Here is a 12,398-nt window from a genome sequence, read left to right on the forward strand (position 1 = left end):
TTCGGGTAAAACCGACACCCTTTGGTTAGGGTAAAACCGACACACTGTTAAGATGGTTGTGTTTACTTGCGATTCATTACAAAAGGCTGGGGATCTTCAGGAATCAGTAGCGTCTGGCTCAAATAGCTGAAATACACAGAAATACTTTTATTGTGATTATTTCTTATAAGTCTCTTTAAAAATCAAAAATTGGAATTTTTGCTTATCTAATTCTATCGAAGCTTTTGCTATTTCTCCAAAAAGCTCATCAAACCGAATTTCTAGTGTTTTCTTGGTTTGTCATAGACGAACTTTATCACAATGAGACAATGATATTATGTATACCCCAATAGATCGTTGATAATCAGAGTCCGAAAAATCAAATCTGAAAAAGATAGTTTTACTAAGAAATGTGTGTGTGTCACTTATAAGTGAATGAATCCAATTAGCAGAACGTAGAACGCTTGCAAATCTTCTCTTACGAAATAAAATGACACTGGAAGTTACAATGATGTGCGCAAGGATTATTTGGAAATACTCCTATCAATAAATAATCCTATAGCATAAAATACTCTTATTTATAGTACACCGCTTTCGAAATTTCTTCCCCTCACTACATGATGAAGCAATAAAAAGCACATATTTTGCATCATACATACTCACACTTTATTAATCACGCATATATCTAATTTTTAATAAAGATAAAGATTTTAATAAAGTGGAGAGAAAAGAAAAGGGGGTGTCGATCTTACCCCTATAGGGTGTCGGTTTTACCCGCAGTGGCTACAAAAAGTCACTTTGTTTTCCAAGTTTTACAACCAATAATTTTTAATGAAATTAATTTTTCGAAGCGCTGAAAAAATTAAGTCTTGTTAAGAATTTTCTGAAGAAGAATTGTGCATTAAAATTATAATTTTATTGGTTTTGTGGCAACTTAGAAAAAGTATTAAGCTTAAGGTGTCGGTTTTAACCATAATTCCCCTAACTCCTCTTTAACATGACTGCCGATACAACTTGATTTCTTTTTTTTTCTCTCCCACAACAGCGGAATCCTGGAAAATGCTGGCGCCGTGATATCGCAACGACAGCTCCTCTGGGATATGGGCATCATCTATCCAGGGCTGAAACTCAAGATCGGACCATCGCTCGGGACGGCCGGGGTGCTGGAGTTTGTGATGGATCCGGGCGCACGGAACGACGAGCGGACCTACTTCGAGGAGAAATCGACTGGTAAGATTTCGTTCAGTTCGAAAACTTAGGTAAGCTTTGAGGCAACGGGCGAAAAGCTTAGCGCGGAAATCGTGCTTCGGCAATCGCTTGGCTAATGTGCGGTGGGTGTTGAAAGTGTAATATGGAAAAAGGTTTTCGCTCTCGAAAAGTAATTTTCAGTCGATTGCAGTGCTTTGTGGGGCGAAGGCGTGAGAGCTTTTGAGCTTTGGTAATTTCTGGGGTGGTCCATTTTTGAAGAGGAAATTATCTGTTAAACGGCTAGTGATTTTGCTAGACACAGGCACATGCCAAACACGCAGTAATCGTGATGACTAGAAGTGAGGTGTTGTTTATGCAACTTCTCACATCGAACCAGTTTTTAATGAGTAGTATTCGTCAAAGTAAGAAACTTTCTTAAGTAGAATTTCAAATAATGAGTTTAATGTTTTAATTAATATATTACATAGTTTTCCCCGATTTGGATTATTTTATGGGTTTTATGTTGAATTCGAACCCGCAACATTATTTTTATCACATCATTTCTAATGCAAAAAACAACAATTTCGAACCCGCTACATTTTTGGTGATGCTGTATTACCTATTAAATTGCAACGAAATGAATAGAGATAGAGATAAAGTTATAGAGAATGTTAAGAGACATCAAATGAACAAACGCAACGATAAATTTTGTCGAATAATAATTAGAATAATTACAGAACTTCTCAAAAAACACTGAATTTTGAGTTAGTTTACTAGTAAAAAGTTATTTAGTACTCTTAACTAACAGATATTTCCACGTGAATCGGTTAGCAATTTTGTCAGTTTTCCAATGAAACCAAGGGAATAACTATATAAAGCATATTTTTAGACTACAGTCTTTTAAGCACTTGCAAGTCGACTACAGCAAAAGTTTAATAATAAAATTACAAAGAAATTAGAAGAGATAGGAATATGAGGTTGAAGAACAAATTACGAATCGTCGTAAAACTCAACTTTTGGATAACAGATATTGTTATTATCAAAATTCATTATTTTAGGAAAATTGACAAAAACCTTAACAAAACCACTAACTATTAAATACTTTACCACTAAAAGGTAACTAAATCTAATTAACAGACTGATGTGAGGTCACCATTCAATACGTTAACATTCAAATTTTCTCACCTTTCCAATGGAACTAAACGATTGAAAATTCAAAGTATACTTTTTGAGTTAGACAAATTTGTTATTTACATAAAAAGCTCAATAACCCAGTTTATAGTAACACAAATTTAAATTAAAAGAGTCTTTTCAGTACACTATGAACATCAAATGTGCAGAATTCAATAAGCTCATAAAATCGCATTAAAACATTAATAAAATTTAGGGTGCGGACCGGACATCGATCGGACATGGATTGAACACTGTTCGGACACAGACATGGACACGGATACGAAGACACGGAAACAAAGTACACCCAGGTTTTTTTACGCGGGGGATACGTACCGCGTAAAGTTTTTTTTTTGCGCGGATTTCGCAATTAACACGGTTTTTGCAAAAAATATTCTAAGTCCTTTTGAATGCAAATTTTCGGAAAGATGGAAGAGACGGGTCTGGAAGATCCCTTATGGCCCACACCCCAACAATATGGGTATTTTCGGAATGGTCTTGAAGAGTAGGTTCCAGAAATTGATTTTTGACGCCATTTTGAAATCAAATATGGCGACTTCCGATTTTAGCGAAATTCGCTATAACCCAATCAATATGGATATTTTTGGAATGGTCTTGAAGAGTAGGTGCAAGAAATTGACTTTTGACGCTATTTTGAAATCAAAGATGGCGACTTCCGATTTTAGCGAAATTCGCTATAAACCGGAAGTCGCCACCTTGGATTTCAAAATGGCGCCAAGCATAAATTTCTGGTACCTACACTTCAAGACCATTTCGATAATACCCATATTGATTGGGTTGTATGGAATTTCCGCTAAACCGGATGTCGTCATCTTGGATTTTAAAATGGCGTCAAACATAAATTTCTATCTAATCTAATCTTGGATTTCAAAATGACGCCAAAAATCAATTTCTGGCACTTACTCTTGAAGTCCATTCCGAAAATACTCATATTTATTGGGTTATAGCGAATTTCACTGAACCGGAAGTCGTCATCTTTGATTTCAAAATGGCGTCAAAAATCAATTTCTGGCGCCTACTCTTCAAGTCCCTTCCGAAAATACCCACATTGATTGGGTTATAGCGAATTTAGCAAAACCGGAAGTCACCATCTTTGATTTCAAAATGGCGTCAAAAATCAATTTCTGGCACCTACTCTTCAAGACCATTCCGAAAATACCCATATTGATTGGGTTATAGCGAATTTCACCAAACCGGAAGTCGCCATCTTGGATTTCAAAATGGCGTCAAAAATCAATTTCTGGCGCCTACTCTTCATGTCCATTCCGAAAATACCCATATTGATTGGGTTATAGCGAATTTAGCAAAACCGGAAGTCGCCATCTTGGATTTCAAAATGGCGTCAAAAATCAATTTCTGGCGCCTACTCTTCATGTCCATTCCGAAAATACCCATATTGATTGGTTTATAGCGAATTTCACTAAACCGGAAGTCGCCATCTTTGATTTCAAAATGGTGTCAAAAATCAATTTCTGGCGCCTACTCTTCAAGTCCATTCCGAAAATATCCATATTGATTGAGTTATAGCGAATTTCGCTAAACCGAAAGTGGCCATCTTTGATTTCAAAATGGCGTCAACAATCAATTTCTGAAACCTACTCTTCAAGACCATTCCGAAAATACCCATATTGTTAGGGTGCGGGCCATAAGGAATCTTCCAGACCCGTCTCTTCCATCTTTCCGAAAATCTTCCGCGCAAAATAAAAACTGCCAAAATTCTTCAAAGTTCTTTGCACTTAAAAGGACTTAGAAATTTTTTTCAGGAAAAAGTCTTTTGCATTCAAAAGGACTCAGAATATTTTTGCAAAAACCGCGTTAATTGGAAAATCCGCGTAAAAAACCTCGTAAAAACCGCGCAAAAAACCGCTTAAAAAAACCTAGGTGTAACACGGACTCGAAGACAGGGACACGGAGACACTTACAAGACACGGAGACGCGGACATGGAGACGACACGAATACACCGAGTCACGGAACACGAACACGAAAACAGGCACCGATACGGATAATAAGATGAACACAGACACCGACAAGACACAGATCCGACGCGTAGCGGGTACGGATCGCACATGGATTAGACACGTATCGAATGGGGGCACATGGATACACACACGGAGATATCGTCTAGGGGATGTAGGGTATGAGACATGGTTGAAAAAAAAATATCAAGAAGGCGCGATGGGAGTAAAATAGGAGACATCTCTAATATTTGAAAATAGCCCCAATGAACCAAGCATGACTGAACGAAGGTGCATTCGTAAGTGCGATAACCCAAGCGCACCGTCACTGAATTTGTATGCGAATCTCTAGATATTGAAAGCTCAGAACATTATGAGAAACGAAAGAGAGATACATTGATTGAGAGAAGAGTAAAAGTGAGTGATGAGTGATAGCATACCATGCATTGAAGTGGCAGCTGAGCGAAAGTTTTGCTGTAGTTGGCGATAGGACTGCGAAAATGAAAAATTGCCAACAAACTAACGAACCTGTGTACAAGTGTGTTTCCAAACAGGAATGCAGATATGCGAATTGCGATGGTGAGTCAGTGGTTCGAGGACTTTGACAGGATAGCGCGTTTCCGCGAATGAAACTCGTATTACGATGGTTCGATTATCGGAAATTCTGTTATGTTCCGCGAGAGAAGCGACAAGGGACACGGACACGGTAACACGGACTCGGAGACACAGGTATGGACACGAAGCCACTGACATGGTGAATCGGGCTCGGAGACTCGAGCATGGAGATAAGATCTTGGAAAAGTGGACAAAGGCACGGAGACACGATCACGGACACACGGACACACGGAGACACGGACACGGATGTGGACACAGAGACGGACGAGAGCACGGGGACAGACGCAGATACGGAAATCAACACGAACACATGTCTTGTCTTTGGGTACGAAAGTGACCCCGTTGGCTTCGTATTACTCCAGCACAACATTTGAATCGTGGCACGAAGCTAGATCCGGCCAATCGTTCGTGGGGCCGTTGTGTTGCTTGACCAGGGAAAGCAGACGCTTCTGTAGACACTTCTTGAGGTAGATCTCCCCGTTTACAGTCGCGGTAGTCACGAATGGCGCACTTCGTTTGCCACATGAGCAGATCGCTTGCCAAATTATGTATTTATTGGCAAACTTAGAAAGTTTATGCTTTCTTACTTCCTCTTGAGCTGGGCTGTGAAGAACAGTAGCCCCGGAAGCTGCCGGAAGTCTGCCTACACCAACAGGCAATTCAAAGCCCCAATGATGTCTTAATGCTAAACTTATTGCTAACAGTCAAATCGTTACCAACTTTGGTAAATATGATAACAATACAGTGTAGGGTTGGGCGAAACAAATTAAAGTCGATAGATGATGCGGTTGAAGATCCTTTTTAGGCTAGTAATGGGGTCTATGGGCGACATTTAAGTTAATTTGTTCCAAGATGCCATTGCTGCATTCCTTCGAACTAATCAGCTGGTATCGGCTTTCGTAACTTGGCAGACGGACGGAATCTTTCCACGGCAACCTACGCAAGATGTAAAAAGCTTCGTTATACGGACTCAATTCTCTTAACACCGTTGTTATGGTTTGGGCTCCAAACTTCGCAACAGTACTCCATGATTGACCGCGACAAAGAGGAGAACAGCGATTTGAGAAAATAAATATTCGTAAAATTTTTCGCTATCCTGAAGATGCATCCCAGCATTCGAGATGCTTTGCTAACTGTATAGGAGACGTGCTGTTTAAACGTAAGTTGCGAATCCAGTATCACTCCTAGATCCTTCATCTGACTAAAGCGCTCAATTTCATTATCCAGTAGACGATAGTTAAAACAAAACGGGTCTTTTTTCGTGAGAACGCTATCACGGAGAACTTCTTTTGATTTCCACACATACGGTTTGTGTTATAGCAGTCAGCGAAGGTTTCAAAGTGTCGTTGGGGTAATCTACAATCTTCTCTGGGGTACTCCTTACATAGAAGTAAATGTGGGTGCTTGGTAATCTCCAATGACAACCACTATATCTCGATCTGAAAGGTAGGATCGAAACCACTGCAGCAGACTACCATTAACTCCAAATCTCTCCATTTTAGCGATTGTTATGTCATGGTGCACTTTGTCAACAGTGGCAGATAGGTCTGTGTAGATAACATGGGTTTGAGCACGACGTTCCATACTCTCAGTTATGTTGGATGTTAGGCAAAGCACTGCTGTCGCTGTCGAACGCCCAGACGTGAAACCATCTTAATCGTCACTTAGGTACTGATTGCAGTGAGCCTGAAGAGGTTCCATAATCACAAGCTCGAACAACTTCAGGACAGCACTCAAGGAAGTAATTCCACGGTAATTATTGACATCTCGCTTATTACCCTTTTTATGGACTTCGTGGATGTTCATGGACTTCCAGCAGGATGGAAAAATGCCACTGGTCATAGATGCTCTCAAGAGGTGAAGAAGTGGAGTCGCTGAAACGTCGATGTGCCTTTTCAAAAGTACTGAAGGGAAGCTATCGGGTCCCTGATTAAAAGACGATTTTGACCGAGACCAAGCTCTGGTAATCATCGTTTCATTGATATCGATAGCGCTTAGAGTTTGACTCACGACCGGAACTTGACTTACAGCGAGGTTAATAGCAAGTTAAGGCCTCATCTATGAACACATTCGCGAATTTCTCCGAAAAAAGTCTGCACATATCTTGGGATGAGGTAGCTGTGCGGCCGTTGAAAGTCATAGATGTCGACAGTCCGGATCCCTTGCGATGCTCCTTCACATATTTCCAGAAACGTTTTGGGTGCGACTTGAGATTACGCTGAACGTTTTGCTGATACCGAAAGAAATAATCTTGACTAGCTCGTTAATAAGCATGGTTGAGACTGACGTAATAGTTTCTAAGTGGGATTGTGCGATGCTTAGTAAACATCGTGCTCGTTTGCCAAGGAGGGCCGGTTCGTTGTTGAAGATCTTTCTTCGGGACGTGCCAGTCAATAACATAACCCAAAATGTTGGAAAATGTTTTAACTGCGGTATCAACATATACGGGGTCCAGAATATTTGGCCAATCGAGAGTAGAGAAGAGGTTTGCGATACTGTGATGTGCTTTGTGGAAGTCGTATGAGACGAGAACTGGAGCAACATTGTGATCGTGGGCCAGGGTGCGATCGATCCTGGCGTGCTACTAGTTTCCCTAGAGGAGAGGGAGCCATCACTACTGATGTAGCAGAAACCTGATCACTGACAAAACAAAGATCAAGGTGGCGGTTATTCTCGTCAGCAATAGGAGCTGTAGCTGTCAAGAAGCCTCGCCGCCTCTGAGTGAAGAACGGAGTATTCGGAATCAGGGTGAACAAATCCATTGCGGGAAGATTTCCACGAATTGCTGGGGAGATTGAAATCTTCTAGCACGATGATCTCATCAACCGATTTAGCGTCTTCGAGCATAGTAAAGACTGAGCAGCAGTGTGCGTCAACATATTCGATGTCACGGACTCGGTCGGGTGGGACATACAACGCATACAAGTACAACTTACGGCCGCCAAGCTCGATTATTGTCCAGATCTGTTCGAGGCAATCCCAGCAAGTCTTCTCAACAACTCATGCCTTCAAGCTGCGATTAACAGCTACTAATACACCACATCCAGTAGACTTACAACTATTTCTTGTAAGTAGGGGTTTGCTGACTACTTAGGTTCTGATCGCCCGTTGGACCCTTTTTTTCAGGGCGGCCTAGGTGCCTCTACAAGAATTTCGGATTTTCGTAAGTACACAAATAAAAAAGTAAACCAATAAATTACTTTTGCCATGTATTCTCCCACAATTCTTAACTGCTGGTCGTTTTTACGGTCCACTGCTGCTGGCGATGGCGGGAAGGCGGACGGTTTCTTCCGACCGGCCGGGTACCCAACGGCCGTATTCTACGTTGGTGAAATTTCGCCGGGTCCACTCACTCCTCGTTAATGGCCCAGGTAGACACCGCAGTGACCTACCTCAGGGGGAACCTTTGTCCGTCCTGCTTCGTTCTCCTTTGCGTTTGACTGTGGAGTCGATCGACTGATTATCCACAGTAACGGTACTGGTGTCACTTGGTTCCTTTTTATTTAGTCGCGGAAGCGAGCGGCTCCTTGGCGATTAGCTTCCGATATCCGGCGACCCAATATCACAAAACACTGAGCACCCAGACCACGGGCCGGCACTTTCGACGGGAATCTACCGTCGCACATGCGCATTGAACGTTTGTCATGGTGGCGGGAAACTGTCCCGAAAAAAAACACAATTTTCTAGATGTCTTTTCGTTGCCGTGGTCCGTCACTATTTGTCGCATCACTCGATGGTCGCCTTCATCACGACCAGAACAACCCGTTCAACTGTCTCGCCTTATAACTGTCATCCCGATGCGCAGCATAGTCAGCACACTTATTGCAGCAAGAGGAGAGCGGTGGCTTATCTAAGCTCTATGTTACTTATACACAAATGTTTAACAAAATTTCTCTGCACAAAAAAAACCGTTCACAAACGCGAAAATGAACAAAAATTTATAACGAAACGTCAACGGTACAAAACAGCGGTGAGCATAATTTACTAAAGACGCTGAATCCCTCTGGATAAAGACTCGACACATCAATCGTTTGTTTACCATTTATCTGTCAGTGTCATTCCAATCGAGCACGAGACGTGTCAATGGCCCTCGTTCCAGAAGGATTCAAAGCGATTTTCTTCGGATTGACTGCTTTTAACAGGTCTCGTGCTCGATTGGAATGACACTTACAGATAAATAATAAGAATAAGATAGAGATGGCGAGTCTTTATCCAGAGGGATTCAGCTTCTTTATAATTTACGTAAACAAATACACTCTACGGAGAGAGTGCGCAAAAACGGGTATATTTCCACGCAGTGCTGAATTATTACCCTGACGGGTTGCGTTCTAAGGTTTCGGTCACAACGAAAAACCTCATATTTAGTACTAAACACCTGACTGGAAAGCGTGTCATCGTTTAAGCATTTTGATATCAAAACTGTTATCGAAGACTGCAAGGAGATATTCCTCAACGGTTGAATCGATACCACCAACATTTTGATAGTATAGTAGCAGCTTGTCCATGATGAGACAATGAGACTTCGTTATTTTCTACAGCGTTTTTTTCCGTGATGCAATTTCTTTGATGGACTATGTAGTAGAACGTTGCTTTTGTTCTGCACTTTGTTTGGCGATTTTCTGCTTTTTATGGTACTTCAGATATATTAAAACGTTAGATCATGCCGAGGCTCGTTGTGCTTTTGCTATCGGAGTTATTCTTCCTAATTAGAGATATAGTTTCGGGTAGGAAGGTGAAGGTTCTCTACCTTCTTCAAACAAAGAATAGTTTTCCCGTAACTCGGTAATGATAGATTTTACACTCGCAGGATGAATCCTAAAGCACTTCACTTCACTTTCGAACAGTCTTTTCACTTAACCATGTGTCCACAACATTCATTTTTGCTTCATTTTGAAGAAACGAATAATTCAAACCGAAAATAAAAGTAAACAAAAGAAAGATGACAGTTAAGCGCACAGCACTCTATAATTAGCACATCAAACCCGTCACAAATACGAGCGCACAACGCAAATGTATCTGGATAGCTCATACACGACACAGTCCTCACAGGGTACTTGCATCATGGTTAAGAATCTCTCAAGAGGTGATTGAGTGTCATATTTGCGGGAAAAATCGCTGCACACCTATCATCACATTTCAACCGATTTGTCTTTTAAAATATCTTAAAAAATATACTTTGATTTGCCATTATTTTAGTTCCATTTGGGTTTTTTCTACTAAATTAAGTTCTCGTATTTGTCACATAATGGAATTAACCGCTGCATGCCCATGTTGTTTATAAACAACAACGCCTTTAAACAGCTATTACTCTTGGTATAAGCAAAATTTGCTCAGAAACGCAAGTAAACCAAACAACTGGGACTATTACCTTTCATTTGAGTATTAACAAATATAAATATTATCCGCAGAACTTAAGTTATTTAAATTAATCTGATTGTATTCCACTGGAGCAGTGCTGCCAGGGACTTTTTCAGTTAATTATGAAAAATTAAACTTTGATATATCTTCGTCGCTTTGAAATATTATCCAAAACAGGTAAAACATATTGATTTGAACTGTCTTCGGCTACCCTTTTATGCAATAGGACTGTTGGAGAAACTCAAGGTGAATAGTATTCAGCAGTTTCTTGAAAAAAAAAGTTTTGGTACCCTAACGGCGCACCAAAAAAGGTGAGCATGAAAGAGTTAAGTAACCTTTTAGTGGTAAAGTATTCGAAAGTTAGTCTTTTGATACGGTTTTCTCAATATAACAAATTGTACATACAACAATTATCAATTATTAAAATCGCACATTACTGCAGGACAGTAATTTCGCCTCGCTTTTCCCAGCCAACAAACAGGCGAAAGCTCTCACCAACTTGCACACAACTTCTAACTATAAAACTTTCCTCTACCTTTCTCCAACTCATCCATTATAGCACGCATCTTAAAGCGCAACTTTATCGTCCCCTTCCTGCTCGGACTCAAGTTCAACATGGCCACGCTGCTGCCGCTGGTGTTCGGCGGTTTGATACTGTTGAGCAAGAAAGCTCTGATACTGGGCAAAATAGCTCTGTTCGTGTCGGGCCTGTTCGGCTACGGTAGCATCTTTTCGCCCGGGATCGGTTATGGGTTCGTACCACCGGGACTGGGAGCGGGCTTCGGAAGCTTCGGTGGATTCCCCCAGAGACCGTACCGGTACAGTGACGCTCTCAGTGATAAACCGGACTGGAGCGGTCAGCATTCTCCGCACCATCACCCTCCCACTTTACAGAGTGACAGTGGCTATCATCAGGATAGTCATTTGCAAAGCGGTGATGGCACCAGCGGAGGTTATCCTTCCTTTGGCAAAAAGACGGACAAATTTTTGAATCTGGATGAACGATTGGAACCGCAAGCTTCCAGTTTAGTTGATAAATTTTACGAATTTGAAAAGCAGCAAATGTTGAAGGATCGAACTGCGAGGTTATTCGAAAGAAAGTTTTACGAAGCCGATCGTGAGAAGGTAGGCGATGGTGGTGGTGGTGGGACAGGAAGTGCAGTTGGCACTAGCGAAACAACGAAAGGCGATGGTTACACATTCGTGACGGCAGCCATTGATAACGGAGACCGGAATGGACGGTCCCTTCCAATGGATGGTGGACACAGGAACTTCGCATGGAGCGAAGCTTGATAATTGTTTCAATAGCATTTCGTCGCGTGTCGCGTTCTAATTTATGCCAAATATTTATTACCAAATGATATCATTAGATGTTAGGTTGAAGTAAGATTTTCTTTAATAAAAGTTAATGTATTATACATTTTTCAACTTTCGTATTACTATCCGGAATCGGGTTAGTAACCCACCGATCCTACAGGTGCATAGAAACTAAAAGTATTGAAAAGTAGGACTCACCGTTGGAAGTATGCGGAATTTAATCGCTCGGCTGAATAATTAATTCACCTAGGCATGTTTATAGCTACGCCTCACCCAAGAAGTGCCCTGAAGCATTTGTGCCAGCGAATCGGTTGAAACGGACTATGTCCCGCACATCTAATACACACACACGCTTGTATGTGTGATTATCTTTCTTTCCCAGCGGCGCGGTTATGCTTCGTGAATAACGCAAATTTCGTTTTCTAGTGCTATGCGGCAGAACTGTGCGCCAAAGGGAGCAATTTTCCGTCTGTTGATTTTGAGGTTGAAACTCTCTCGGTGAGAATGTCGGTGATACCTATGTGTATACTTTCATTACCGTGAACTTTCCGATATCGTTTAGGCGATATCCGACTGAGCTTCCATGATTTTGGTAATTCAGTAACAAAAGGTAATTATTCCGGTAATTAGAACAAGACCCCTTCCGTACGTACGGTTGAACTCTATAAAAGACAAATGTCACGCAAAAATGTTAAACATTCGGCAACCGACTCGTTTCCAGTGAAACATGTTGTGCTCTTGAGGATTTATTTAAAATGATCGTACTGCTCGCTATCGCTGTGTTAGGAAGTGTT

General features: G+C 41.2%; 1 protein-coding gene across 1 annotated transcript in view; it reads left to right on the forward strand.

Moving 5' to 3' along the window:
• Positions 1 to 11,580, forward strand: part of LOC131694913 (uncharacterized) — a 30,743-nt gene extending 19,163 nt beyond the window's left edge. Inside the window, exons 2-3 of the mRNA XM_058983434.1 lie at positions 1,025 to 1,209; positions 10,847 to 11,580. Of these exons, the coding sequence (XP_058839417.1) occupies positions 1,025 to 1,209; positions 10,847 to 11,580 (919 nt within the window). The remainder of the gene's footprint in view (positions 1 to 1,024; positions 1,210 to 10,846) is intronic.
• The last annotated feature ends 818 nt before the right edge of the window (positions 11,581 to 12,398 follow it).

This window comes from Topomyia yanbarensis, chromosome 1 (assembly GCF_030247195.1).
Source record: "Topomyia yanbarensis strain Yona2022 chromosome 1, ASM3024719v1, whole genome shotgun sequence".
NCBI lineage: Eukaryota > Metazoa > Arthropoda > Insecta > Diptera > Culicidae > Topomyia > Topomyia yanbarensis.